Source organism: Camelina sativa, chromosome 1 (genome assembly GCF_030686135.1).
Source record: "Camelina sativa cultivar CO46 ecotype springtype chromosome 1, ASM3068613v1".
Taxonomy (NCBI): domain Eukaryota; kingdom Viridiplantae; phylum Streptophyta; class Magnoliopsida; order Brassicales; family Brassicaceae; genus Camelina; species Camelina sativa.
Genome location: NC_141880.1, coordinates 7,503,428 through 7,528,840, shown reverse-complemented (window position 1 = coordinate 7,528,840; position 25,413 = coordinate 7,503,428). Strand labels below are relative to the sequence as shown.

The following is a 25,413-nucleotide window of genomic DNA, read 5'->3' as shown; positions in this document are numbered from 1 at the left end:
TATATAAACATGTATAGTTAGGCTTAGCTTAGGCATATAAGGGGTCAAGATTATGTGTTTAAATAAAAACACAAACTTCACTTTTGAATTTCTTCGCCTGATAAGGTCAAATACTTGTAAGACATAAATCCAGGGGTTAACATGTTGTAAAGCCAAACGTCTGGGGGTATTTCCACAATTCTTCATCCATTTTTTTTTAGTACAACTCGAATTGATGGACAAATGAAGACCAATGAAGGTTAACTTGTTTTGTTCATAGCTCATGTCTCTCAGTATCTATCAAAGATCATAACATTTCTTCTTCTTCTCTGTGAGAGATGTGTATACGAGTTGTAGAATCAGCCGCCTACTGTTAGCAACAAGTTTCACTCCCCAATATCTGAATCAAGTGTGGAGAGCCGCAACCTTTTGAGACAAAGCATCTACCGTATCATTGTTCGATTCCCCGTGCTGTAAAAAAGTAAACAAGAATGTGAAGAACAAGTGTATACAAACTTGTACTCTATTCTATATATATATCTCTATAATGCTTCTTGATTTTTTACCTCGGAGTTGTTTCGTTGTTTCACGCCAATGCATTTAGATGCACTGATGCTGGCACTTTTTAGCAAGCTGCGAGCACTGTAACCAGTATAGCTCGTCCCATTCATGTAGTCTGAGCCGTCGTGTTGTGACGTTGGAGGGCTTTCGAGGGTCGTGGCTAAAGAAGCTGTGGATCTGTTCTCGATTTCGTGATTCTGTGATTCATTCTCTTTCTTAGGAGCAGGGACTCTCTCTCTGAAACAGAAAAAGGTTCCAACACAACACAACGGAATGAGAAACAAACTTTAAAAGATTCGGGGAAGTCCGATGACTTTTTAAATAAGTTTTACGGACAAACCAACAAACAAAAATTGTATTACCTAGGCAAAGAAGCGTGTTGGCGTTGAAGAGGTGAGCCTCTCTCACCCTTCCCGTAATTTTCCTCAAGGTGTGCAAATTGTCTCTTAAACCGATCAACACCACTGCATGTTCATTGAGATTACAAAATCCTTATCTTACTTCTCATAATTAGTAGTAAATTTTGAAGACAGATTTTAAATGTTTTTATGTACCTTGGGTACATGAAGCTAGTCTGTTCTCCACCTCGAAGATATTCTTGCAGCATCTGAGGATGATACTCTAATATCTGCATTGTTTCATTTTCAGGTTTTGTAAGAATTACGATTAACCAATGGATACGTGGAAAAAAGAAGAAGATACAATATGCCATTGTTCAGAGTTTAACCAATCCAAACAAGTTTAGTGAAGCAAAAACAATAAGAGATTAGTGTACCTCTCTATAGATCAATTCTCTCACATCTTCTTTCGTTATCTTCCTTCTTTCAAACTCAAACACAAGTTTTGGAATCGGTTGAGTAGATGGTTCCCGGTCCACGTTTGCCAGACCATAGAAGTAAGGATCTGCCAGTGCCTGTATACACGCGCGCACACACAAACATGTATATATAAAGTTTCCTTTTCTGAGAGTGATTGAAACTGCTCTGAAACTTTGAAGTGGAAACGCTAGAGACAAAAAAGTACAATACAGGAGCTTTACCTCTTCAGCTGTGGGACGGTCTTTGGGATCAAATGCAAGAAGACGGTGCAGTAAGCGAAGGGCCAACGGGTCTACATGAGGAAATTTGTGAGTGAATGGAACTGGCGGTTTTCTTCTCATATTGGCCAGGTATCTCCTCGCCTTTTCATTACGAATCTGTCACAACACAAAACACTAACCATCATTACAGGAAATAGAAAACTGATCCATCCTTGTCTTGTAACGTTATAACAACAGTATGCTCATATTTCTGAGCTTTCCTACCAATTAATATGAATTTAGCCCAAGCTAGCCCAAACTACTCGCCATGGCTGGAAGGTACTAGCTACCGTACTAGTAAACAATTAGTCATCATTTATAAAACTTTCAACTCATACGACATTAAGGCATCAAAAAAACTCTAGCAGCCAAATTGTCGTAAACAGAAATAGATGAACTCTACCAACTAACCCTTGAAATAGCTTCGGGAGGCGGAGTACCGAGCAAATCAGTCATAATATCCAATTGGTGCACCACATTCTTCCCAGGAAACAATGGCTTCCCAGTGAGCATTTCTGCAAATATGCATCCTATGCTCCATATATCAATGGCAGGAGTATACTGCAGCAAAGAAAGAAAATCCGTTTTAAGCTAAGATTGTGATGTCATATAATAAGTGAAACATACAACTTTTGCAACAACAACAAAAAGAAAAAGAAAAGAGAATTGAATTTACTTTGGAGAAGAAAGAACCACAAAGTTCTGGTGCACGGTACCATCTTGTAGCAACATAGTCCTGCAAAGAAGCGAAAACCATTTTGTTCACAACACTTAATGCATTAGAGAATACAAAATAGAAACTTATGATTTCAGTCTGTAACATACAGTCCAGAATATAGCCGAAGGTGCATCATTAAACGACACTCGAGCAAGCCCAAAGTCGCAAATCTTCAACTTGCAGTCAGAGTTAGCTAGAATATTTTTAGGCTTCAAATCACGATGAAACACATTAGCTGCAACAAAGAAAAAAGATTCCGTTCAGGTTGAGTTGAAAAGCAGTGAAAAGGGAACGGAAACACGAATTTTTCGAGCCAAGGCACTCACCTGTGTGTATAAACTTCAGACCACGAAGAAGCTGGTAGAGGAAAAACTGGTAATGCTCAGGTGTAAGATCATCATTCGCCTTGATAACTTGGTGAAGATCCGATTCCATCAACTCGAAAACAACATAAATGTCTCTGAATTCACGACGTGAAGGAGGAAGCATTACGTGTTTTATCTCCACTATATCAGGATGCCGGAGCAACCTGAGAAGCTTGATCTCTCTTAGAATCCGCGTGGCATCAGAGACGTGCTCAAAGACATCATTAATTTTCTTAATGGCAACCTTTTCGCCAGTATGTGTGTCGATTGCAGATGCCACAACACCGTAACTTCCTTTCCCTATAACTTCTTGGATTTGGTATCGGCTGGCTTCACCATATTCTGTAAAGAACTCAGTCTCCAGTGTAACCTGCGATTAAACAAACATGACAGCATAAAACACCTATTAAGAAATTTAGATTGGAGAGACAGGGAACTTTGCCAAGTTCTCCAAATTATATAGATCATCTTCTAGACATATATAAGGTACCATAGATTAATAATGAGACTATAGGGAATCAAAAAACCAATTAAAAGCCGAGGCAAATGAAACATAATGAAGAAGAAACCAAATCAACAATGTCACGTTTCTACTAGTTCTCCAAATCCTTCAATAAGGTGCCATAGATTCAGATCATACCAGAGGGCATCAAAAACCAATTCAGAACTGAGGCAAAGGAAGTATAATCATGAAGCAACCAAAATCCACATTGTAAGCATTTTCTCACAACTATAAATCTAAGACTGTTGATCAAAATATTTGACAGTTTCATAAAAGTCAATTGGTAACTAAGATCCAAACCATCAGAGACAGCTACCTTGCAGTTTCCAACATTTCTTAAGCAAAGAACCACCAAGAATATAGGAATCCCAAAAAGTGATTGCCCTTTTCATTCTAATAACTTAAAAACCCAATGAGATTAAACAATGATTTGCTACAGTTCCTTCCAATGAAATTGGAGAAATGAAACAGAAACTCATCCGAATCCCAAAAAGTGTTTGCCTTTTTTAAACAGAAATCACCCAAAAAAAAAAAAGTAACAAAAACCAATTTTGAATCTGGAGAAAGCAAACAGATATATGAAACGACAGATCCATGGGAGGAGAAGTAACCCAAATGGTTTCCATAAATAAAATAAAAAAAAAACGAACCTTTTTATGAGGATCCATAAGAATGTAATTCCTTCTAGGAACCCTAATGCACTTCAAACCAGACAAATCAAAATCCCTAACAAGGGCGAATCTTTTCGATTCCTCTTCTGCCCTTTTCTCTTTTCCTTCTTCTTCTTCTTCTTCCTCTTCTTCTTCTTCTTCCTCTTCTTCTTCTTCTTCTTCTTCTTGGTTTCTGTAAATGGTTGTGAGCTGAGACCGTAAACTGGTAACAGATAAACGATCACTTGTAGAACCACAGTGACGAGAGCTGTTGTTGGTGATCAGATGATTAGAAGCATTCCGAGAATGAGGATGATGACTATTATTAACGGTGGTGCTGTGACTAGCACCCATCAAACACCCTCCTCCACCACCACTCTTTTTTTTTTTTTTCTTTAAAAAAATTATAATTAAAATTAGTAAAGAAAATGTTTCTTCAAGTCGTTGACTCGACGCACGAATCTCTCAGGTATGGCGTGCTTCTCTCTTTCGAATTCGACTCTCCATTATTATTTTTTAAAATTTTCCTTTCTTCTGTTTGGGGTTTCTCTATTGTCCGAAGGATGCGGAAAGGTAGAAGAAGAGAGAAGAAGAAGATGAAGAAGGTGAAAGGGGGTTTTTTTGGCACGTGCGGTGCACGTGAAGCGTGTGTCACTCTTTTACCTTTTTAATTAAAGGGTATGTTTGACTTTTTTACAAAAATAAAGGTTCATTCACATGGATTTTAATATCTATCTATCGTCGTTTTCATAATTTCGCTTTATAACAACAACTAATTAGATAAAGTGTTAGGAACAAATTAGGCTAACAAAATTACAGATTGTATATAACTGTTTTTGATAAGGACTGTATAATTATTAAAAATTTCAAAAAGCGTGTTTGATTGAGAAGAAGAAAAGAGAAAAATAAAAACGGTGATGGTGGTGGTGTTGGAGGTGGGTGGGGCCAAAACGGCCTTTTGGTTTGAGATATTGTAAGATGACAGCCAATGTCTGCCCTGTAACTCTTCTAATGCACGTCTCCGGTCGTGTGACTTTGAGAGTTGAGAGGACCCAAATGACCAGAAAAACATAATTAACAATTCATCTTTCAAACAAACAAAAAAAATGATCATAAAAAAAACAGTTAACTAGGCAGCACACAGACAGGCCCATCTCATCTCATGTTGAGATCTCATTACTATAAGTGAACCTTGTGCCCTCAGGGATGATAATTCGGCCCGTTAACATGTAATGAAGAAATTTGAGTACTCACTCACGCGACCCCTTTTTGAAAAAATGGTAATGCCCATTTTGGTACCGTCTTTGCTTAGCGAAAGTGGTAATTTTGTGACGCATAGTTGGTAGTTCACTTTCTTCAGTCTTTTTACCAATGCTCAAAACGTTATTTCAAAAATCAAATGTAAAACAATATTTGTATATGATCTATTTCTAAGCATAAATTTATGAATCATAAGTGATGATTAGCAAATTACTTTAGCTTTGTTGTACACTTGTAGTTGACAAGTTTTTTCATTTCGTTATTACGTATGTTTTAAATTGCAAAAATATCTCGGTTTATGGAATTTCGTGGAAATATATATATATATACAAACAAGGGTTTGTTTTTCTTTTAGACTTGAGTTTGGTTTTATCTCACCTTTGCATATCAATGCTCTTTCTGTGTTTTGAGATGCTACTAAAGTCATATATGGCGATAAATAGTTTTTTGCCGTCCATCACAATATATATGTTTAGAAAGTTACTTATCTGGTTGTCAAATGCTTTAAGAAATTTGAAATACAAATCGAACAATTCCAATACAAAAGTACTTATATTTGTGGACTCCTTATCGCATATTCTATATGTTTTGGTCTACAATAATCAGATTGTCCACGTACGTTAAGCAGTACACATATCGTAGTCATGTGCTTTATTGGTGGTCATCTCAAGTCTTTTATCAGCCATACTTTTGTTGGTTTCTCTGTTTGGCTATTGCTCGAAAGTTGAAACTATTCGAGCACACGCACGCACGCACACATAGGACACAAGCACATATTATATTAAAAGATAAGCATACATACGTCGTTGTATGAAAATGACGCTACTCAGTAACTCAGGTGATATTTGGGGTTTGACTGGGTGACCCATTATCTGGTTTTTATTGCGCTAACATACTATACTCGTCTATAAATTCGTACTGTATTGTCAGTGACAGTAACATCAGGACAATTTTCTTGTTCATCCATTTTGGTTACCGGCCGTGACGTATGAAGGGACGATGACTCAATGGATGAGATAGGGGTGGCGCAGCTGTTTACCCCAAAGATTTATAAATTGGTTTTTAGTCCCATTAATGTTACTTGACATTTGCTAGTCCAATTTTGAAAATTCTGATTCTTTTCCCAATTGTACTTGTTCAACTTTATGTTTCCGTTTAAATTAAAAATTAGTGCTGATGCCAATGTCATTTCCAGATCCATAACTTGCTTATATTGTCAGATCTTACAACTAAATTTTTCATCTATTCACTTGTAGTTATAGTTTTCTCTAATTTTCATATACTTTCTTTAATAACTAACATGATCATATCCTTTAGGATAAAATACGTATTTTTATGAATTAGTTAGATATATAAATAACTGCGAAAAAATAAACCTAACCAATATAGTGAGACTTTGCAATGCGTTTGAATGCGGTGGAGTTTTTTTTGAAATTTCGTAAAAACATAACTGTTAATATGTATGTAGGCATGGGCATTTGGGTGTTCGGATCGGATTCAGGTTCGGATAATTTGGGGTCAGGTTTTTCAGGTTTACTAATATAGGATCCGAACACGTGTTCATATAATTTCGGGTCAGGGTCAGGTTCGGTTCCTATCGGGTTCGGGTTATTTCGGTATTAACTTTAAGAAACATGTAATGTATTCAAAGTACCCACAAAAACCTGAAATGTACCCACAAAATCTGAAAAATCTGATTGACTTCTAGTTGCCTATGAACGGAGAACCCAAAGATGAAGCTAACATCACACTTAGGTTTTGGAGATCCAGTTTGAGGGTTTTGGTTTATAAAACCAAAAGATTCTTGAAATCGGACAAAATCGACATAGTTATGATTTTTTAGGAAAATTCACAAGGATTCGAAGAGGGAGAATAAGGCAAAGTGGCAAATGGTTTGATGAAATCAAATCATATGTGATAATATTAGGGATATTGTGTATAATTGTTCTCGCGTAATAAACAGGTATCTTCGGTTCCTCGGGTTCGGGTCGGGTAATACCCGATACATGTGGTTATTTGAAAACGAAAAACCTATTGGTTATTTAGAGAGAATTAGGTCGGGGTCAGGTTCGGGTATTTCAGGTCGGGGTCAGGTTCGGGTATTTCGAGTCGGTTTATTTGTCCAGGCCTATACGTATGTGTGACTAAACCTATGTTTTTGTTGATTAACTAGTGCAAAACGTACGGTAAACAAGGGCGGATCCACGTAAGAGTAGGGAGGGGCAGTTGCCACTGTCAAATTTTTTTAGACTAATGTTATTTTATAACAGTTTTGAATTATGCCCCTGGTAATAAATTCTTTTTTGCCCCTGTTACTCAGGTTTTTCTATATTCACACGTTTTTGACATCAAATGCGTCTTCCAATCTATACAAAACCAAGTTAAAACTCCAATTTGTCTATTTATTTTACCAATATTTCAACCCGTATACTTTTAATAGCATTGTGTTACTTAAAAAATTAACCAATTTTTTTAAATGGGTTGTCTTTCTTAAATAAAATTTGAGTTATATTTTTCACCAAAAAACTTGAATTCTTATAGAAATTTTTTTCCGTTTCAGTTAAAATTTGCCCCGACTAACTTTTTTTTCTAGATCCGCCACTGACGGTAAAGCATAAAGTAGACGGGAAACATATATATGTTAACGGGTTCGATTTTTCTATATCTTCGCAATCAAGTACAGAACTTATTAACTAGAAAAGGTTTTAATCTACAATTGATATATGACATTCTCTACTCTTTTTTTTCAAATTACAATGAATGTTATGGAAATAGTAACAACGTTTTTTCCAACTAATACGATTTCCACAACCAAACTACCCATAGATCATCTTACATCAAATATAGTAAGATGATGTCACACACTTTTTATGCGTCTCTCAAGAATACCTTTAAGCACACAAGTTTTGATGAATCTTCTTCTAAGTATTTCTAATACTAACTTCAAAATACTAAATTGTTAATTAAAAAATAGTTTTTGCCAAAAAAATTTAAAAGATAATTTTGTAATTAAGCTTAACGTTAAATACATAAAACATAAAATTTTAAATAGAAAAGGCGCTATGTTTAATATATACAACTGACATTGGTAGTATTAGAATTCGTTGAGATATGCATCTAAACTTTGGATTTAACAACTACTAATTATACTTTCCATATTTTGCTTTTTATTAAAATTATCGTTCACTAATCACTACTTATTGTTTTAGTTATATTGGTTAAATAAATTCCGATACACGACAATACAATAATAATGTACAATTAACACAATAGAAAATTATATAATAAGTTATTAAAGTTATTGTTCACCATTTATTACTCTAGTTATAGTGTTTAAATAAATTAAGCTTGTTTGCGATAAACGACAATACACTCATATTTTCTCTTTTAAAACTTACTAATTACATATTTTCATATGTCAATTTTTTTTAAAAAAAAATCAATATTATTTTAATCATATATTTTAAATAGATTAAGCTTGATTGAGATATACGACAATACAATAAAGATCTGCATTTAAAACTTATTAATTATATTTTCATATCTAAATTTTCTAAAAACTTCTATTCAATATATATATTGTACTAGGTTTGAACTCGCGGTATACCACGGGACAAATTTTTATTTATTAGCATTTTAAGTTTTATTGGTCTTGCGGTGGTTGATAAAAAAAACAAATCTGTTCTGGTGTATATTTTTTTCTACAAATTGTTGTTTTCTTTTGTTTTTTATTTATTAATAAGTTGAGGAGTTGTAATAATTTTATTAGTAGGTCTAGTTTATTATGTACATATACATACTAATTCTTAACCCAAAAAAATTGAATGTGGTGTTTCTATCAATTACTATACGGATACATTTATATGTATATTTTGAACTCTCGGTACACCACATGATAAATTTTTTAATATATATATATATATGTATATATATATATATATCTAAATTTTCTATCTTTAAAATGTTAGTTGGAGAAGTATAGTGTTATTTTTTTTTGTCCAGTTTGTATATTTTGTAGTTCATATAATAATTATAGATATAATCTGTCACTTAATTAATTCAAACTGGGATTACAAATGTATAATATAAAAATAAGTTAATAGTTTTTAATGTTGGTTTAATAGTTCGAACTTGTCATTCTAGATCGGTCTCACAATGGATTTAAATTTTTTAACACGTATAAAAACATCCTAAGGTAGTATGGAGTATGTCCACATTTGAGTTCATATGACTGCAAAACCCAAAAATTTCAGTTATTGTATTTAAAATAATAATTTCCAATTTTTTTAGTTTTTATATTTTTGATTATTAAAATTTGCATATTAATTAGTTATTTTTTAGACCCGTGGTATTACATAGGACAATGTTTTCTTGCTTTTCTTATGTTTTATATAGTTTATAACTCAAAATATGTTTTTAAAATTAAATATGTAATTGGATAATATATATGGTAGGTTAATGTATGTTTTTGTTTGTTTGATGTATATACAAATTTAACATTTTTGTTTGGAAATTTATCAATTAAAATTAATTGTCTTTTTTGTCATCATATAACATTTATTAGAAAGCAACCAACCAAAGTACAAAGACAAAACTCAAGGATACAATAAAAGTTACTTGTTTAAAGGTAAAAATGTGATAATATGTACAATATTTAGTCGTTTGGCAAAAAAAAAAGTATAATATTTACTCATGCAGTCATGTCCTTTTAACCGGAAGATCTTTATGATTATAGTTGAAATTACATTGTTGACTTTATATGTTGTTCTCATATAATAGAAAACAACATTAAATTGCATAAGAATCTAAAACCATATATTATTCCACACATACATAAATAATATTTATATATTTGGGGATAAATTTTTTTAATGTAATTTATAACTACACAAATTATTCTTTTACCTAACATAGTAACATATATCTAATCTACAAAAAAAAAATATATGCATTTTTTTATGCTAATAATATTTCCTTCAAACAACATTTACAAAATGTTATAATATCGAAACAAAGAACCTATATTATTTTAATGTAAACAAAGACCCTATTTTAACATATGTCAATTAAAAGAAAAAAAAACGCGATGCGGTGGCTTTTTTCTACTCATTAAAACACTTGGCAATTACCATTTCCTGTATAGCCGACGCGTTTCAATCCTAAAAAGCAAACGACCGTTTGAGTAATCCCAACCCGACTTCACTTACCCTAGAAGCCAAGATCATCAAACGACCCATTTGAGTTATCCCAACCCGACTTCACTTACCCTAGAAGCCAAGATCGGCAAACGTGATGGAACCTCCAACAGGGAGAAGACATCATCCGTACATAGTTCCGATTGTGTAAGAACTCTTTTCTCATTGAGTTTGCCACTTCTTAATTTGATTTGATTCTCTTCGATTTTGGTGAAACGAAGTTTTTTGGATAATATTGACAGTCAAAACAATTTCGTTATTTTTTCAAGATTACAGTCGTCTTCGTCGCCATTGGCAACTTAAGAGCAAACATTGCCCATGAGATCTCTCTCCACTTCTATCATCGAAGATGCATTTGAGCCATCTTCTTCTCGAGCAGTCGAGCCTTCCAAATCTGTGAGCTCTCTCACTGCTTGATGCTTTAGAATCCCAATTCTTCATCGAATTGGAATGTTGCATGGATCGATTGGTCATAGTATATTTGTTGGGTTATATGTGGTAGTGACACAACATCAATTAGGCTCTCGGTATAAATAATAAAATAAAAAGGTTACAAATAAACGTTTGATGTTTTATCTATATTAAAATTTAGACATTTAGATGGATATATTGTAAGACTTACCTTCCAAACGAACATGCAGGTTAATGAAGTTAAAAGAGATGATGTCATTTGGCTGTCAAGGAATGCTGCTACTTTGGCTGGTTCTCTCACTCTACACATCTCTCAAGTTCATATTGATCTACCAACTCTCACATAGAAGGATAAGGAGGTGAGAGCTGCTTCTAACCTCTAAATCTCAAAATTCATATGGTACATTCGAATATTACATTCATATTTAAATTGTATGACTTCTCCTCTTGAATTTAAGAAACCGGTTCATCAGATCCTTTTTTTACAGAAGGATGAACTTTGTACCTTGAAAATGACAAAACAGTATGTTAGGTTTATGAACATGAATACTGTTGAATGTTTATGTATACAAAAATATAAGATCTTTATACTTACTTGGGCATCATCGAGTACAATTTCATATGTCTTCGAGGTATGAAGAACCGTTGAAGCACTATCTATGAAGTCTTGAAAGGCTTCGCATCTTGCACTATCTATGAAGTCATGAAAGGCTTCGCATCTCGTAGGATGGCGTAGGATGCAACCATTGTGAGGTATGTGTTTTAAAGCTTGTATTTGAGAAATGGTGAATGTTTGATGATTTGGTCTATGCCTTTCATGAGTATATTTATAGGTGATTCATATATTAGTGTTTAGGGTTAGTAGCGATAAATGATAAGACTTTTTGTGCAAGCACAAAATCTTTGATTTGAGATTACGATTCTATTTTGAAAGATTGAGTAAGCGATAATTATGCAAATTTGGTTTATTAAATGGTTATGATTTGTTTAGAAATAAAATCGAGAATCACATGAAATATGGATTAGGTGTGAAAAACAAAGACCAATATTTCCGAAGAAGTTGATAATTGGGATTCGTAAGCCCAATAAGGATAGGAAGAATATCCACCGAGAAATTGTCGGGTCAAATGCGAGGAGCTCCACCGGGTTAACGGATAAACACGCGGATCTTAGCCATTTCGGGTCGGGTAATCGAATTCTTACAAGATTTTGATCAAATTACCCTTCCAATTTCAATAAACATTCTCCTTCATAACTAATTGAATGGCCATCTTGGAATTTTTTGGCAATTTTCAATTTTGTACTTCTCTTTTATATATATAGAGATTGATTATGTTGTTTAATTAAATTAAGCTTATTTGCGATAAATGACAAAACAATTAAAATTAAATTAAATTTTACTAATTATGATTTTCATATACATAGATATATAATATAAATTAATTAGCTATTAAATGTATTATGCTTATTTACGATACACGACAAAACAATTACAATGAAATTAAGATTTACTAATTATGATTTTCATATACATAGATATATAATATAAATTAATTGTCTATTAAATTTATTATGCTTATTTATGATACACGACAAAAAAAAATAAATTAAAATTTACTAATTATGATTTTCATATACATAGATATATTATATAAATTAATTATCTATTAAATGTACTATGCTTACTTACGATACACGACAAAAGAAGAAAAATTACTATTCATGTTATTTAGTTTGCTTTGTGCTTTTACATCTATGTAATTATATAATCAAAAAAAATTAAACAAATAACGATTTTATATCATTATTAATTACTTTATTTTACATCTCACACTAATCAGTATGAAATATTTTTTTTGTTAACTGTATTGAAAATATTTTATTCAAAAGAAAGTGAGTGTAGTATATTCTAATGAAAAATATAACTGATGTATCATTTAATTTCTTAGGATTAAGGGTCATAATATGTACACTTAAAAAAAAATCATAGTAAATATAACAGTGTACATCCTAGTATCATGTAGGATACTTCACGACCTAGGAAATACACATCATTTGCTTTACCTACATATAGAATCTTCATCAATTGTTATGGAGCTTGAAGAGCATCTGAAATTCATTCAAAGAGAGAAGTGAGAAATTCAAAAGAAGTGAAAGCGAGTAATATTTCAAAACCTATTTATAAAACAATAGTAAAAATAAATACTCACTTTCACTGATGGGACTGTGTTGGTGAGGATGCTTTCCGTTTCCGTGATGGAAACCTCCTAACTTAACAATCACCCCATTTCCGTTGTCAACAATATAAAAGTTGTCAAGCGTTAAGTGTCGATGTGTTATACCTTCCCGATGGATACCAGCAACCGCTGTTATCACATCTTTGATCATATCTTCAAGAAATTTGGAAGGCTGGCCATGTTTATCCCAAAACTTTGATTTGTTGTTGAAGTGATTCTGAACAAGATATTGGACCTGAGCTGGGACCAACGAATTCTGATTATATCCATCTGAGTAACAAAAGTCGATAAATTGTTTGAGAGTGCACTTTCATGGTTCAATAACAAAGTAGAAGAAGCTCCCATCAATATTTACTCCAAAACAATGGAGCACAAATTTTTATGTGAGCTGGCATATGTGATTAAGCAACTGCCCATGCAAGGCTACATTATGATCATCTTCCGTAAAAGGTTTCGTTCTTACAGACGAAGGGCGGTGATCCCATACTCCTTCGACAACATTGATAGCTGCTTAAAACAGTGTACATCCTAGTATCATGTAGCCTTGCAAACCAGGGTTGGTTTGATTTCTTAATGGCAAAAGTATCTCGATTTCTGAAATTTCGTGGGAACATATATACAAACAAGGGTTTGATTTTTTAGACATGAGTTTGGTTTTATCTCCCTTCGTATATAAATGTTCTTTATGTGTTTTGAGATGCTAGTCTAGTCATATGGCGAGAAATAGAATTTTACCGTCCATCACAAAATATATGATCTAGAAAGTTACTTATTCAAATGCTTTAAGAAATTTGAAATACAAATCGAACATTTCAATACAAATTAAAGTAATTATATTTGTGGACTTATCGCATATTCTATAGGTTTTGGTCTACAATAATCAGATTGTCCACGTACGTTAAGCAGTACACATATCGTAGTCATGTGGCTTTATTGGTGGTCATCTCAAGTCTTTTATCAGCCACACTTTGTTGGTTTCTCTGTTTGGCTATTGTTCAAAAGTTGAAACTATTTGAGCACACGCACGCACACATAGGACACAACAAGCATATATTATATCAAAAGATAAGCATACATATGTCGTTGTATGAAAATGACGCTACTCATGTGATATTTGGGGTTTGACTGGTGACCCATTATCTGGTTTTTATTGCGCTAACGTACTATACTCGTCTATAAATTCGTACTGTATTGTCAGTAATATCAGGACAATTTTCTTGTTGATCCATTTTGGTTACCGGCCGTGACGTATGAAGGGACGATGACTCAATGGATGAGATAGGGGTGGCGCAGCTGTTTACCCCAAAAATTTATAAATTGGTTTTTAGTCCCATTGATGTTAACATTTGCTAATCCAAATGGTAAAATATATTCCACATCCTTCACTCATCACTCGATATAAAAATAGTTATGTAAAAAAATTGCTCCATCAAACTGACAGTTAAAAGAATCAGCTACTTTTCTATAGGAAGTATTGGATAGGAAAAAACAAGAAAATAAAGAAAAATATACTGGCAGTGACTTGTTTTTCCTTACAGTTTCATGTTTTAAAAATTCTGATTTTGTTCCAATTGTACTTGTTCAACTTTATGTTTCCGTTTAAATTAAAAACTAGTGTTGATGTCAATGTCATTTCCAGATCCATAACTTGCTTATATTGTCAGATCTTACAACTAAATTTTTTCATCTATTCACTTGTATTTATAATTTTTTCTAATTTTCATATACTTTCTTTAATAACTAGCATGATCATATCCTTTAGAACAGAATACGTATTTTTATGACTTAATTAGATATATAAATAACTGCGAAAAAATAAACCTAACCAATATAGTGAGACTTTGCTTTACTATAGATTTTTCTCACAATCTTTCTTGCAATATCGTTTGAATGCGTTGGAGTTTTTTTAAATTTCGTAAAAACATAACTGTTAATACGTATGTGTGACTAAAACCTATGTTTTTAACAACTACTAATTATGTTTTTTATATTTTGAATTTTATTAAGATTATTGTTCACTAATCTCTACTTATTGTCTTAGTTATATTGGTCAAATAAATTCAACTTATTTGGGAGACGCGACAATACAATAATAATTTACAATTGACACAATAATTTTTTTATAAATAATGAGTTATTTTAAAGTAATTGTTCACCATTTATTAATCTAGTTATAATGTTTAAATAGATTAAGCTAGTTTACGACAATACACTTAGATTTTTTCTTTTAAAACTTACTAATTACATATTTTCATATCTCAATTTTTTACTAACTTTTTATTTTCATTGAGATATAATTATTTTAATCATACTTTTTAAAATAGATTAAGCTTATTTGCGGTAAACGACAATACAATAAAGATTTGCATTTAAAACTTATGTATTATAATTTCATAAACTAAATGTTCTAAAAATTTCTATTCACTATCTAATGTATTAATTATGTTGTTTAATTAAATTAAGCTTGTTTTCGATAAACGACGAAACAATTAAAATGAAATTAAAATTTACTAATTATGATTTTCATATACATAGATATATATGATATAAATTTATTATCTATCAAATGTAATATGCTTATTTACGATACACGACAAAATAATTAAATGAAATTAAAATTTACTAATTATGATTCTCATATACATGGATATATATAATATAAATTTATTATCTATTAAATATAATATGCTTATTTACAATACACGACAAAACAATTTAAATGAAATTAACATTTATTAATTATGATTCTCATATATATATATATATATAATTAAATTTATTATTTATTAAATGGAATATGCTTATTAACGATACACGACAAAACAATTAAATGAAATTAAAATTTACTAAATATGATTCTCATATACATAAATATATAATATAAATTTATTATCTATTAAATGTAATATACTTATTTACGATACACGACAAAACAATTAAAATGAAATTTAAATTTACTAATTATGATTCTCATATACATAGATATATATAATATAATTATCTATTAAATGTAATAAGCTTATTTAGGATACACGTTAAAACAATTAAAATGAAATTAAATTTTACTAATTAAGATTTTCATATACATAGATATATAATATAAATTAATTATCTATTAAATGTATTATGCTTATTTACGATACACGACAAAACAACTAAAATCAAATTAAAATTTACTAATTATGATTATCATATACATAGATATATAATATAAATTAATTATCTATTAAATGTACTATGCTTATTTACGATACACGACAAAATAAAAAAATTACTATTCGTTTTATTTAGTTTGCTTTGTGCTTTTACATCTATGTAAGTATGTAATAAAAAATAAAAGTTAAACAAATAATGATTTTATATCATTATAATTACTTTCTTTTACACTTACACTAATCAGTATGAAATATTTTTTTGTTAACCGTAATGAAAATATTTTATTCAAAAACAAGTAATTGTAGTATATTCTAATGAAAAATATAACTGATGTATCATTTAATTTCGTAGGATTAAGGGTCATAATATGTACATTTTAAAAAAAATCATAGTAAATATAACTTTTGAAATTAAAAAAAAGCTAAAACAAACGATCTTGAAGTTGAACTTAGTAAATTGCATATTGACCTCAACTTATCATACACTCATTAATGGAGTTTGATACTTAAATGCAACAGTGCTTTTTACACTGAAAGCAAGAAGGTCTTCTAGAAAATTTGCCGTCCATTTTTTAAAATAAATTTGGGTGAATTTTGTTATTACATATGGAGCGTAAATCTAGCAATTTTGTATGTAAGAGAGAACTAAAAAAACCAAAGTAAAGAAACACAAATCTTATAAAAATAAAAAAATAAACAAACAAAAATGAAACGACACGTCATCGATCCTCGTTAGAACTATTGATTAAAAAGAAATCTACGGTCAGATTTAATAGTAATCTCTTTCGTCATTTTGCATCTCTCTCTCCTCTACTCCTCTACTCCTCTACTCCTCTACTCCTCCGCCTCCTTCTCTCTCCAACCTAACTATATTTATATATTTCTCTCTCAATAATTTTTATTTTCACAAAACCAAAAAAAAAAAATCAAAAGAGCTGAGAGCAAAAAAAAAAAAAAAAAAGGAAAAGAAAAAAAACCCTAAATCTAAATCTCACCTTCCTTCCTCCTCTGTTTCTTTTTTTTTTTTTTTAACTGTGTATCTTCTTGTTCTTCTTCTTCTTTTAGCTCTTTGGCTTTCAAAAAAAACATCAAAATCAATGGATCCATCTCTTTCCATTTCAAGTGATCCTCATCATCATCATCATCCTCCTCAGTTCACACCTTTCCCTCCTTTTCCCACCTCACACCCTTTTGCCTCCGGCTCCGGCGCCGTCCCTGCTCTTAATCATCCTCATCCTATGGTACCTAATCCGTACATGAACAACAACAGCAACAACCATGTCTTCCAACCGCAGCCGCAAATTCCCCAACCGCCGATGGGTACCAATCCTTCCTCCAACAACCACCCTCCTTACTCTGAAGTAAGTTCTAAATCTTTTAAAGTTTCTTCTTTTAACTCAATTCACTTCTATTCTTATCTTAAAGTCTTTTCCTTTAACTCAATTCTGTTATGTTCCTTTTTCTTTTTCTCTTTTTTTTTTTTTTTTTGAATCTCTCTGTGTGTAGATGATTTGCGCTGCGATTGCCGCGTTGAACGAACCGGATGGTTCAAGCAAGATGGCAATTTCGAGATACATCGAGAGATGTCACTCCGGTTTACCATCTGCTCATCCTGCTCTGTTGACTCATAGCCTCAAGCTTTTGAAGAACAGTGGTGTTCTTGCTATGGTTAAGAAGTCTTACAAATTCGCTGGTTCCTCTGCTCAACCTGAGAGTGTAGCTGTGGCTGCTGCTGCCGCAGCTCAAGGTCTTGATGTTCCCAGATCTGAGATTCTTCCTCAAGTTAACAACACCGTCAATGATCCCATGTCTGCCTCTGCATCTGGCTCTGTTTCTCAGCCTCAGAAACGAGGCCGTGGTCGTCCTCCTAAACCTAAATCTGAAGCTCAACCGCAACCACTACAAGCTGTTCAACCTAATCAAGTCCAGTCTAATGGACAGCAAATCTGGCAACAGCAGCAAGTTGGATCACCTACACCTAGACCAACCGAAGCTGCTCCGGTTCCGGTTACAGAGTCGGCTAAGAGGGGACCTGGTCGTCCGAGGAAGAACGGAACATCTGCTCCTGCTGCTGGACCAATCGTTCAGGCTTCGGTTATGGCTGGAATCATGAAACGTAGAGGTAGACCACCGGGTCGTAGAGCTGCTGGGAGACAGAGGAAGCCCAAATCTGTCTCTGCTACTGCCTCTGTTTATCCTTATGTTGCTAATGGTGCTAGACGCAGGGGAAGGCCTAGGAGAATTGTTGACCCTAGCAGCAGCGTTACCGTTGCTCCTGTAGGTGGTCAAACTGTGGCGGCTGTTGTTGCTCCAGGGATGAAGCGTGGACGAGGACGACCTCCTAAGATTGGTGGTGTTATCAGTAGGCTTATGAAGCCTATAAGAGGACGAGGACGTCCCGTTGGTAGACCTAGAAAGGTAAATTCTCACATCCCAGTTCTGTTTTTTTTTTTTGTGATCTCTGAGGTTAGTGTACTGTGTATGATTGTGTTCACTGCTCCGCCGTCAAGATAAAAGGTTGAGACTTCATGTTGCAATCATTGTGGAATTAAGTACCATGTCACTTTCCGCTTTTGAGCATTGTCTGTTTTCGAGTAATCCCATATCTGTCTGACTTAGTATCTATCCAGTGTTTTTATTATATTCGTGTTTGTCCCTCACTTTTGTTGGCTTATCCTTATCTGTGTTTTTTTGGCATAATTAAGACCAAGTGGTCGGTGATGTCTCGCTTTAGCTTGTAATAATTTTATCAATTAGCGTGTGAACTAATCTGTTTTTATGGTTTTCTGAGTCATAACATAGTCGTGTTCTCCGGTATCTATATTCTTTTTCTTTTTTTAAGTAGTAACGTGTTCAATTGATTTATGTTTAAAAGACTTTCTTGATTTAACCATTTAGTGTCTATCTTTGAAATTGTTGTATTGATTATCTAACATTATTGCCGTTTATGAACCTATAGATTGCTACATCAGTCACCACTGGGACACAAGATTCTGGAGAACTCAAGAGAAAGTTTGATGTTTTTGTAAGTGTTGATAATATAATAAACATTTTGGTTGTGCTTCATTTGATTCGTTTCTTGATTTAAAGTTCCCCATTCTGCTTTCTTAATGTTTTGGTTTTGGTCTCTAAATATGATTCAGCAAGAGAAAGTAAAAGAAATCGTGAAGGTGTTGAAAGATGGAGTTACTAGTGACAATCCTGCAGTGGTGCAAGCTATAAGAGATCTGGAAGGACTAACAGTGACGGAGACGGTTGAGCCACCACAAGCCATGGAAGAAGTGCATCCACAGCCATTGGAGACCGCAGCACCAGAGACTGAACCTCAAACTGAAGCTGCTGAAACGCAAGGAGGACAGGAACAGGGACAAGAAAGAGAAGGAGGAGAAGCACAAACCCAGACCGAGACCCAGACTCAGACAGAAGCAGAAGCAATGCAAGAAGCACTGTTCTGAAGATAATTATAAAGAATAAATCTATCTAGACATAATAGCCTTGGTGTTTGGCGTTAGGAGTGTTTTATTTATTTCTAGTTTATTTAGGTTTTGGGATCGTATCTTTAATTTATATTTTAAAAAATCTATAAGGAATTTTACTTTTTTTTCGTAGGTTTTGTTGTCTGCATAAGTTAAAAACAAAAGACTCGTTAATGGTGTTGTTGTCGGTGTGTCTTTAACCAAAACGTTTAAGACGTGGCTGTAAATTAGCGATGTTTCTAGTGTTCCAACATCTTTTCTTTTTAATGCCTTTGCCTTTGGTTTTTCAATCTGTCTTCTACTGCAGATTTGCTTGTGCTAGTTTTAGCAGGTCGAATCTTAACATCATTAAGTTGTCGTTGGTATCTTCTCATAACTGCTGGTACAAAGGTATTCACCCGAAAATAAGGCAGTATTCGATGTGTTGACTTTGACATTGTTTAGCAAGTAAATTTAGTTCTTTTTTATATGTTTGAAACTTGTTTTTCTTTTTTGTTGAAGAAAACAATCATAAACATTTGGCAAAGGCCATAACAACTATGTTCGTGCTGTGCATGTCTTTTATGTTAATAGAGTATTTTTGGCATCATCAAACAGCCATTACATGCTTAAATGGGTAAATTTTATAACTAAAGAAAGATATGAATTTTCACCAAAAAGAAAAAAAGATATGAAATGTCTCTTTTTTAAAAATCTAGAGTTATTAGTTTCTGATCTTGTTCCTCGAACAATAAAATGTACATCATTATGAATACAAACTATAATGTAAAGAAAAAGAAAATTGTCTTTATAGATTTTATCAATATAATACGTGGCACGAAGAAAATATAAAGCTTGCAAAAAAAATGCAGTTGAAAAGGTACTCTTTAATTATGATAAATTTATTATTTTGATTAATCATTTTTAATCGATTTCATAAATAAATTCAAAGTAAAATATTGATTAAACGGTGTTTTAATTTTTCGTACAATGGCTTGAACGGTGTTATCAAACTATTGTTACATTGTATCTTCGATTTACAATTAGTTGAACATAATACACAGTTAGCTGCTTGCATTGTTTCAGCAATCTTGAGATTATGTTTTGGTTTGCATAATCGAGTTTGTGCGGTACCTTATAATGGCCCATTCGACTATTACAGAAAAGAGGGCCTAAAAAGAATGAGTCAACGGCCCATTTGACCAGCGGCTAATGAGTAAAAATGATTCTCTCTCTTCCCTCTAAAACATTTTGGTATTCTTCGAAAGCAGATCAGTTTTTTTTGTTTTTTTTGTTTAGGGTTTCCTCGCCGAACCATTTCGCTACTTGCTAGATCTCTGAAGGTGTTAAAGCGCCATGGAGAATGTGAAAAGAGACAGGCAAGATATGGAAGTGAACAACACCATACCGCCGAGGAAGCCTCGTGTACTACTTGCTGCTAGTGGGAGTGTCGCTGCTATCAAATTCGGCAATCTCTGTCATTGTTTCACCGAATGGGCAGAAGTGAGAGCCGTCGTTTCCAAATCATCTCTTCATTTCCTCGATAAACTGTCCCTCCCACAAGAAGTGACTCTGTACACTGATGAAGATGAATGGTCAAGCTGGAACAAGATCGGTGATCCTGTCCTTCACATCGAGCTTAGACGTTGGGCTGATGTTTTGGTCATTGCTCCTTTGTCTGCTAACACCTTAGGAAAGGTAAAACATCTTTTAACCCACTCTACTTAGCTTCAATTGTGTGAATTGTGGAACATTCAATTGTGTGAATTGTGGAACTCATGGAATCTTTTTTTTTTTCCCTTACCTTTATAGATTGCTGGTGGGCTCTGTGATAATCTTTTGACTTGCATTATACGAGCTTGGGACTACAGCAAACCACTTTTTGTTGCACCAGCGATGAACACATTGATGTGGAACAACCCTTTCACTGAAAGGCATCTTTTGTCGCTTGATGAACTGGGAATCACACTCATTCCTCCTATCAAGAAGAGACTGGCCTGTGGAGACTACGGTAATGGCGCTATGGCTGAGCCCTCTCTTATCTATTCCACTGTCAGACTCTTCTGGGAATCGCAGGCTCATCAGCAAAGTGGTGGAACTAGTTAAACCATGATTTCCACATGCATTTGGTGCTGTTTCACTATCTTAGATAATAGATTCTATCTGTCGGTACGCTTTTCTTGTATATCTTAAAATAGCTGTCTGGATTTATGTTTCTGGAGGAGTAGAATTGTTTGTTTCTTTCCTCGCTCTTAACTCTTTTAAGTATTGTCTTCAATTCTGCTGATTATTCACCTTTCTGAGCTTACTGAATTTTAGAATTTGCCGGCAAAAATCTGACAGAGAAACAAACAAAGCAACTTCTTTACTCTCACACAGCGTTGGTAAAACCAATTCTCAGATCAGTAGTCAGTGTTTTCCTTCCCCCAGTGATCATGATATCAGAAGCCACGAATTGCTTGAGAACCAAAAACATGTATAGCTTTTGAAACAGCCTATTCGAGGATGCAGAGTTTAAAATTAACTATCTCCTTCCACAGCTAGAATCATGTAGTTTATTTAGTATCCGCCATGTCACAGCATCAGGAGCCTGACCGTTCGTCCTCATCTCCACCAACATCTCGTACGCTACTCTGTCTTCAACCCAATTCTGCTACACTCATCAATCACAGTATTATAGCACACAACATTAGGGATTGCTCCAGAATCTGCCAGGTCATATAGGAAATGGCAAGCATCAACTACATAGCCAGACCGACAAAGCCCTTTCAGAAATGCCGCATACACAAACACATCATGTCTGCCTGATGGCCATATCACATCATCCCAGAACTTCTTCGCCATATCCACCTGACTAGTCACGAACAACCTGTCAATGATTATAGCATATGTAGTACTATCCGCAGTCACACTCGCCTTTTCCATCTGATCAAACACACGCATAGCTTCATCTCCCTTATGGAGCTTGAACAACCCACGTATAACAGCATTGTATGTAACAACACCTGGCTTAATCTTCTTCTCTGGCATAACCCGATTCAACACATCCAGAGCTTCTTCTGCTCTTCCTTGAGTGAGCAAGCCACACATAACAGTAGTTAAAGTCACAGCATCTGGTGCACAGAACTTCCCTGTCATCATATCACCTAGAACTTGCATAGCATCATCCACCCTACCCATCTTGCAAAATCCATTAATAACTGTGTTAAGTGTATACTCATCAGGCCTACAGTCTCCCTGAAGCATACTGACCAGTACATTCAGGATCTCAGTCGGGTTATCCATCACGCAGAGAGCTCGTAGATAGATATTATAGAATCTAGTTCTATCCACTCCTTCTTTTCTCAACATCAGCTCTAGAACATTCCTCGCTTTACCAACGTCCAGTTCCTTGCACAGACTCTCCACTAGGAGCTTATAAGTATACTCGGACGGAATAAACCCAAATTCAGATCCCTCTTCTAGCAACTGATAAGCCCTCATACAACCACGATCCTTGCACAAACCATGAATGATAGCATTGTATGACGTTCTTCTCGGTTTCAACCCTTTACTCTTCATTATATAAACAATCCTCGCAGCTCCATGGTTTCTCCTGTATAGACACAAGGAATCTATCATATGCCCGTAAGCAAATTCAACGTTCACGGAGTCGCGTTGTGGCATGTTCTCTGCAATCTCGAAGACGTCATTGAAGTACCCTTCCTTGCACATAGAATCAACGAGATTCGCAAAAGCTGCTGATTTAACTGATGCATCAGTCTCATTCTCCATGTATTCCCAGAGTCTTTTCATCAGCTTCCGTCCCGTTTCAACATCTCTCATTTTCAATAACCCACCAATAACAACACTCATTGTGAGAGAATTACGCCTTACGCCACGCGCACGCATTTCGTCGAACAGTTTATGAGCAGCTCTAACCTCTCGAATCTCGAAGTAACCACCGATCAAAGTTGTGTAAGTCACAACATTTGGGACATGTCCCATGTTCCTCATATCTCTTAACATCACACGCGCATCGAAAACCCTACGAATCAAACATAACTGATTGATCAAACGGTTGTAATTCGTCAACGATGGCACGAACTCTCTCTTGACACCGATCAAACGGTGAATAACACTCAACGTACTGTCCGGAGATCCCAAGTCTAGCAATCTCGCAACGATAACATTACAGGTTCGCTCATCTGGGATAAAACCTGAATCGACGAAGAGGAGACACCGACGGTGAGCTTCGTCGAATCTTCCGGCGTCACAGAGAGCGTGGATCACACTGTTGAGGTTAAGCGAATCAGGATGATAACCACGAAGGCAGAGACCGTCGAGAATACGAAGAGCTTCGTCTGGATTCTTCTGTACGGCGCAGATACTGTGTATTCGTCTTCTCCAGTAAGCTTTATCGGTTACACTGCGTCGACGATCTTCAGCTTCTGTTGGATCATCTTCTCCTCCTTCGCTGTTTATTCGAGCTTCGACATTATCAGCGATCATTACGGAGGCAGATGAGAAAGAGTGGGGTTTAATAGAGAAGAAGAAGAAGAAGCCATTGTGTCTGGCTAGAAGTCGAAGGCGAGTGACGAAGATCATAACTTTTTTTTGCAGCGAGCGATCTCTCTGTTTCTCTTTACACTGACTTTTGTATAAATAAGAAAAGACTTATTATCATATGTTTTATGTTTTTTTATCCTCTTATTGTTATATGGGCTTTCATTGAACCCAAAAGCTTGACGTTTGTAGACCCAATCCATTAAATGTTCGGATAGTTGGAAAAACTAAAGATATAGTATTTTTTTTTTTTAAATAAAAAATTAAACTGTAGTACGAATTTATTTTCCAGTATAGTATTTATTTTCCAGTATAGTATTTAAAGATATAGTATTTTTTTTTCCAGTTATACAATTTATTTTCAATTTTTCTAAAAAAAAAATTATTAAAAATTTTCTAAAGAGATTAGTCTATGTTTTAAATTTGTTAAATGAATAACACTAAATTATTTCAACTAAGAATTTTAAAAACTCATAGACTGTAACTGACTTTGTAATATACTGTATGTACATGTGTGTGTGTGTGTGAAATATCTAGCTTGGAAAATATCTCTGTTAAAGAGAAATGTAATGATTCATACGTGCGTGAGAATTCACGTATGATATAAACTAACTTTGCTTCGGAACAAATTTGATCATATATGAATGATTTAATTAATACACAATCACTTGCAAGCCACCAATAATATATATATATATATATATATGCGTGTGAAGAACATTTTGATTAAAATTTATAATTGACACACTAATATGAGATGATTTAGGATATGTCACTGTAAACAATAGTTTTTCATCATCACATAAACATTAAAACAAGTAAGGAAAAGAAAAGGATATGATCGTCTAGTTCCAAAACTTAAGATTAGAAAATTTTCTAAAAAAGGAGAAAAAACAAAAGGATTAAGGGGGCTTGGGAAAAGACAGAAAAGGGGGGATTTAAGATCCCAAAGAGAAGAAAAAGAAAGGAAAAGGGTTTTATAGAAAAGTGGGTTTGAGAGAGACAAAGGAGATGAGGTGAAGAGTGTAAAGGAGACAAAGCCTATATATGGGGCAGTTGAGAACAAGAATAATAGTGAAAGCCACCACACACACACATATATCATATGATCTCATGCATATTTCATAAAAACAAAAGATCACTCTAATACTACTATATAATAATACTCAGTAAAATATATGGAGGTATACTATATATATATATATATAATATATGGAGGAAAAAAAGAATGAAAGAAAAGGAGTGATGGGGAGAGATGGGAGAATGTAACGTCGCTATAAGCTCCTTCGCATCTCCCCATAT

General features: G+C 33.9%; 4 protein-coding genes across 4 annotated transcripts; 2 read left to right on the top strand and 2 right to left on the bottom strand.

The window, feature by feature from the left end:
• Positions 1 to 57: 57 nt before the first annotated feature.
• Positions 58 to 4,526, bottom strand: LOC104782935 (mitogen-activated protein kinase 9). The gene is made up of 11 exons (XM_010508000.3): positions 3,854 to 4,526; positions 2,663 to 3,071; positions 2,444 to 2,571; positions 2,295 to 2,354; positions 2,030 to 2,179; positions 1,580 to 1,735; positions 1,316 to 1,453; positions 1,095 to 1,168; positions 903 to 1,004; positions 546 to 777; positions 58 to 450 (listed from the first exon to the last, which is right to left on the bottom strand). The coding sequence occupies exons 1-11, from the start codon at positions 4,205 to 4,207 to the stop codon at positions 385 to 387; spliced, it is 1,869 nt and encodes a 622-aa protein (XP_010506302.1). The 5' UTR covers positions 4,208 to 4,526; the 3' UTR covers positions 58 to 384.
• A 12,344-nt stretch (positions 4,527 to 16,870) lies between these two features.
• Positions 16,871 to 19,854, top strand: LOC104782925 (uncharacterized). The gene is made up of 4 exons (XM_010507990.3): positions 16,871 to 17,472; positions 17,618 to 18,529; positions 19,071 to 19,136; positions 19,255 to 19,854. Exons 1-4 carry the CDS (start codon positions 17,209 to 17,211, stop codon positions 19,564 to 19,566), a joined length of 1,554 nt encoding a protein of 517 aa, XP_010506292.2. The 5' UTR covers positions 16,871 to 17,208; the 3' UTR covers positions 19,567 to 19,854.
• Positions 19,855 to 20,571: 717 nt separating this feature from the next.
• LOC104782906 (uncharacterized) lies at positions 20,572 to 24,202 on the bottom strand. The gene is made up of 2 exons (XM_087453304.1): positions 21,371 to 24,202; positions 20,572 to 21,254 (listed from the first exon to the last, which is right to left on the bottom strand). The coding sequence occupies exon 1, from the start codon at positions 24,151 to 24,153 to the stop codon at positions 22,195 to 22,197; it is 1,959 nt and encodes a 652-aa protein (XP_087309430.1). The 5' UTR covers positions 24,154 to 24,202; the 3' UTR covers positions 20,572 to 21,254; positions 21,371 to 22,194.
• LOC104782915 (phosphopantothenoylcysteine decarboxylase) lies at positions 20,923 to 21,862 on the top strand. Its single transcript, XM_010507981.3, has 2 exons — positions 20,923 to 21,264; positions 21,379 to 21,862. Exons 1-2 carry the CDS (start codon positions 20,923 to 20,925, stop codon positions 21,670 to 21,672), a joined length of 636 nt encoding a protein of 211 aa, XP_010506283.1. The 3' UTR covers positions 21,673 to 21,862.
• Positions 24,203 to 25,413: the final 1,211 nt, after the last annotated feature.

Coding starts and splice junctions, on each gene's coding strand:
- LOC104782935 (XM_010508000.3), bottom strand. CDS start 4,207: ATGGGTGCTAGTCACAGCACCACCGTTAATAATAGTCATCATCCTCAT. Junction 2,572..2,662: donor TCTGAAGTTTATACACACAG/GTGAGTGCCTTG, acceptor TCTTTGTTGCAG/CTAATGTGTTTCATCGTGAT. Junction 451..545: donor AACAACGAAACAACTCCGAG/GTAAAAAATCAA, acceptor ACTTTTTTACAG/CACGGGGAATCGAACAATGA.
- LOC104782925 (XM_010507990.3), top strand. CDS start 17,209: ATGGATCCATCTCTTTCCATTTCAAGTGATCCTCATCATCATCATCAT. Junction 18,530..19,070: donor CCGTTGGTAGACCTAGAAAG/GTAAATTCTCAC, acceptor ATGAACCTATAG/ATTGCTACATCAGTCACCAC. Junction 19,137..19,254: donor AGAGAAAGTTTGATGTTTTT/GTAAGTGTTGAT, acceptor AATATGATTCAG/CAAGAGAAAGTAAAAGAAAT.
- LOC104782915 (XM_010507981.3), top strand. CDS start 20,923: ATGGAGAATGTGAAAAGAGACAGGCAAGATATGGAAGTGAACAACACC. Junction 21,265..21,378: donor CTGCTAACACCTTAGGAAAG/GTAAAACATCTT, acceptor TTACCTTTATAG/ATTGCTGGTGGGCTCTGTGA.
- LOC104782906 (XM_087453304.1), bottom strand. CDS start 24,153: ATGATCTTCGTCACTCGCCTTCGACTTCTAGCCAGACACAATGGCTTC.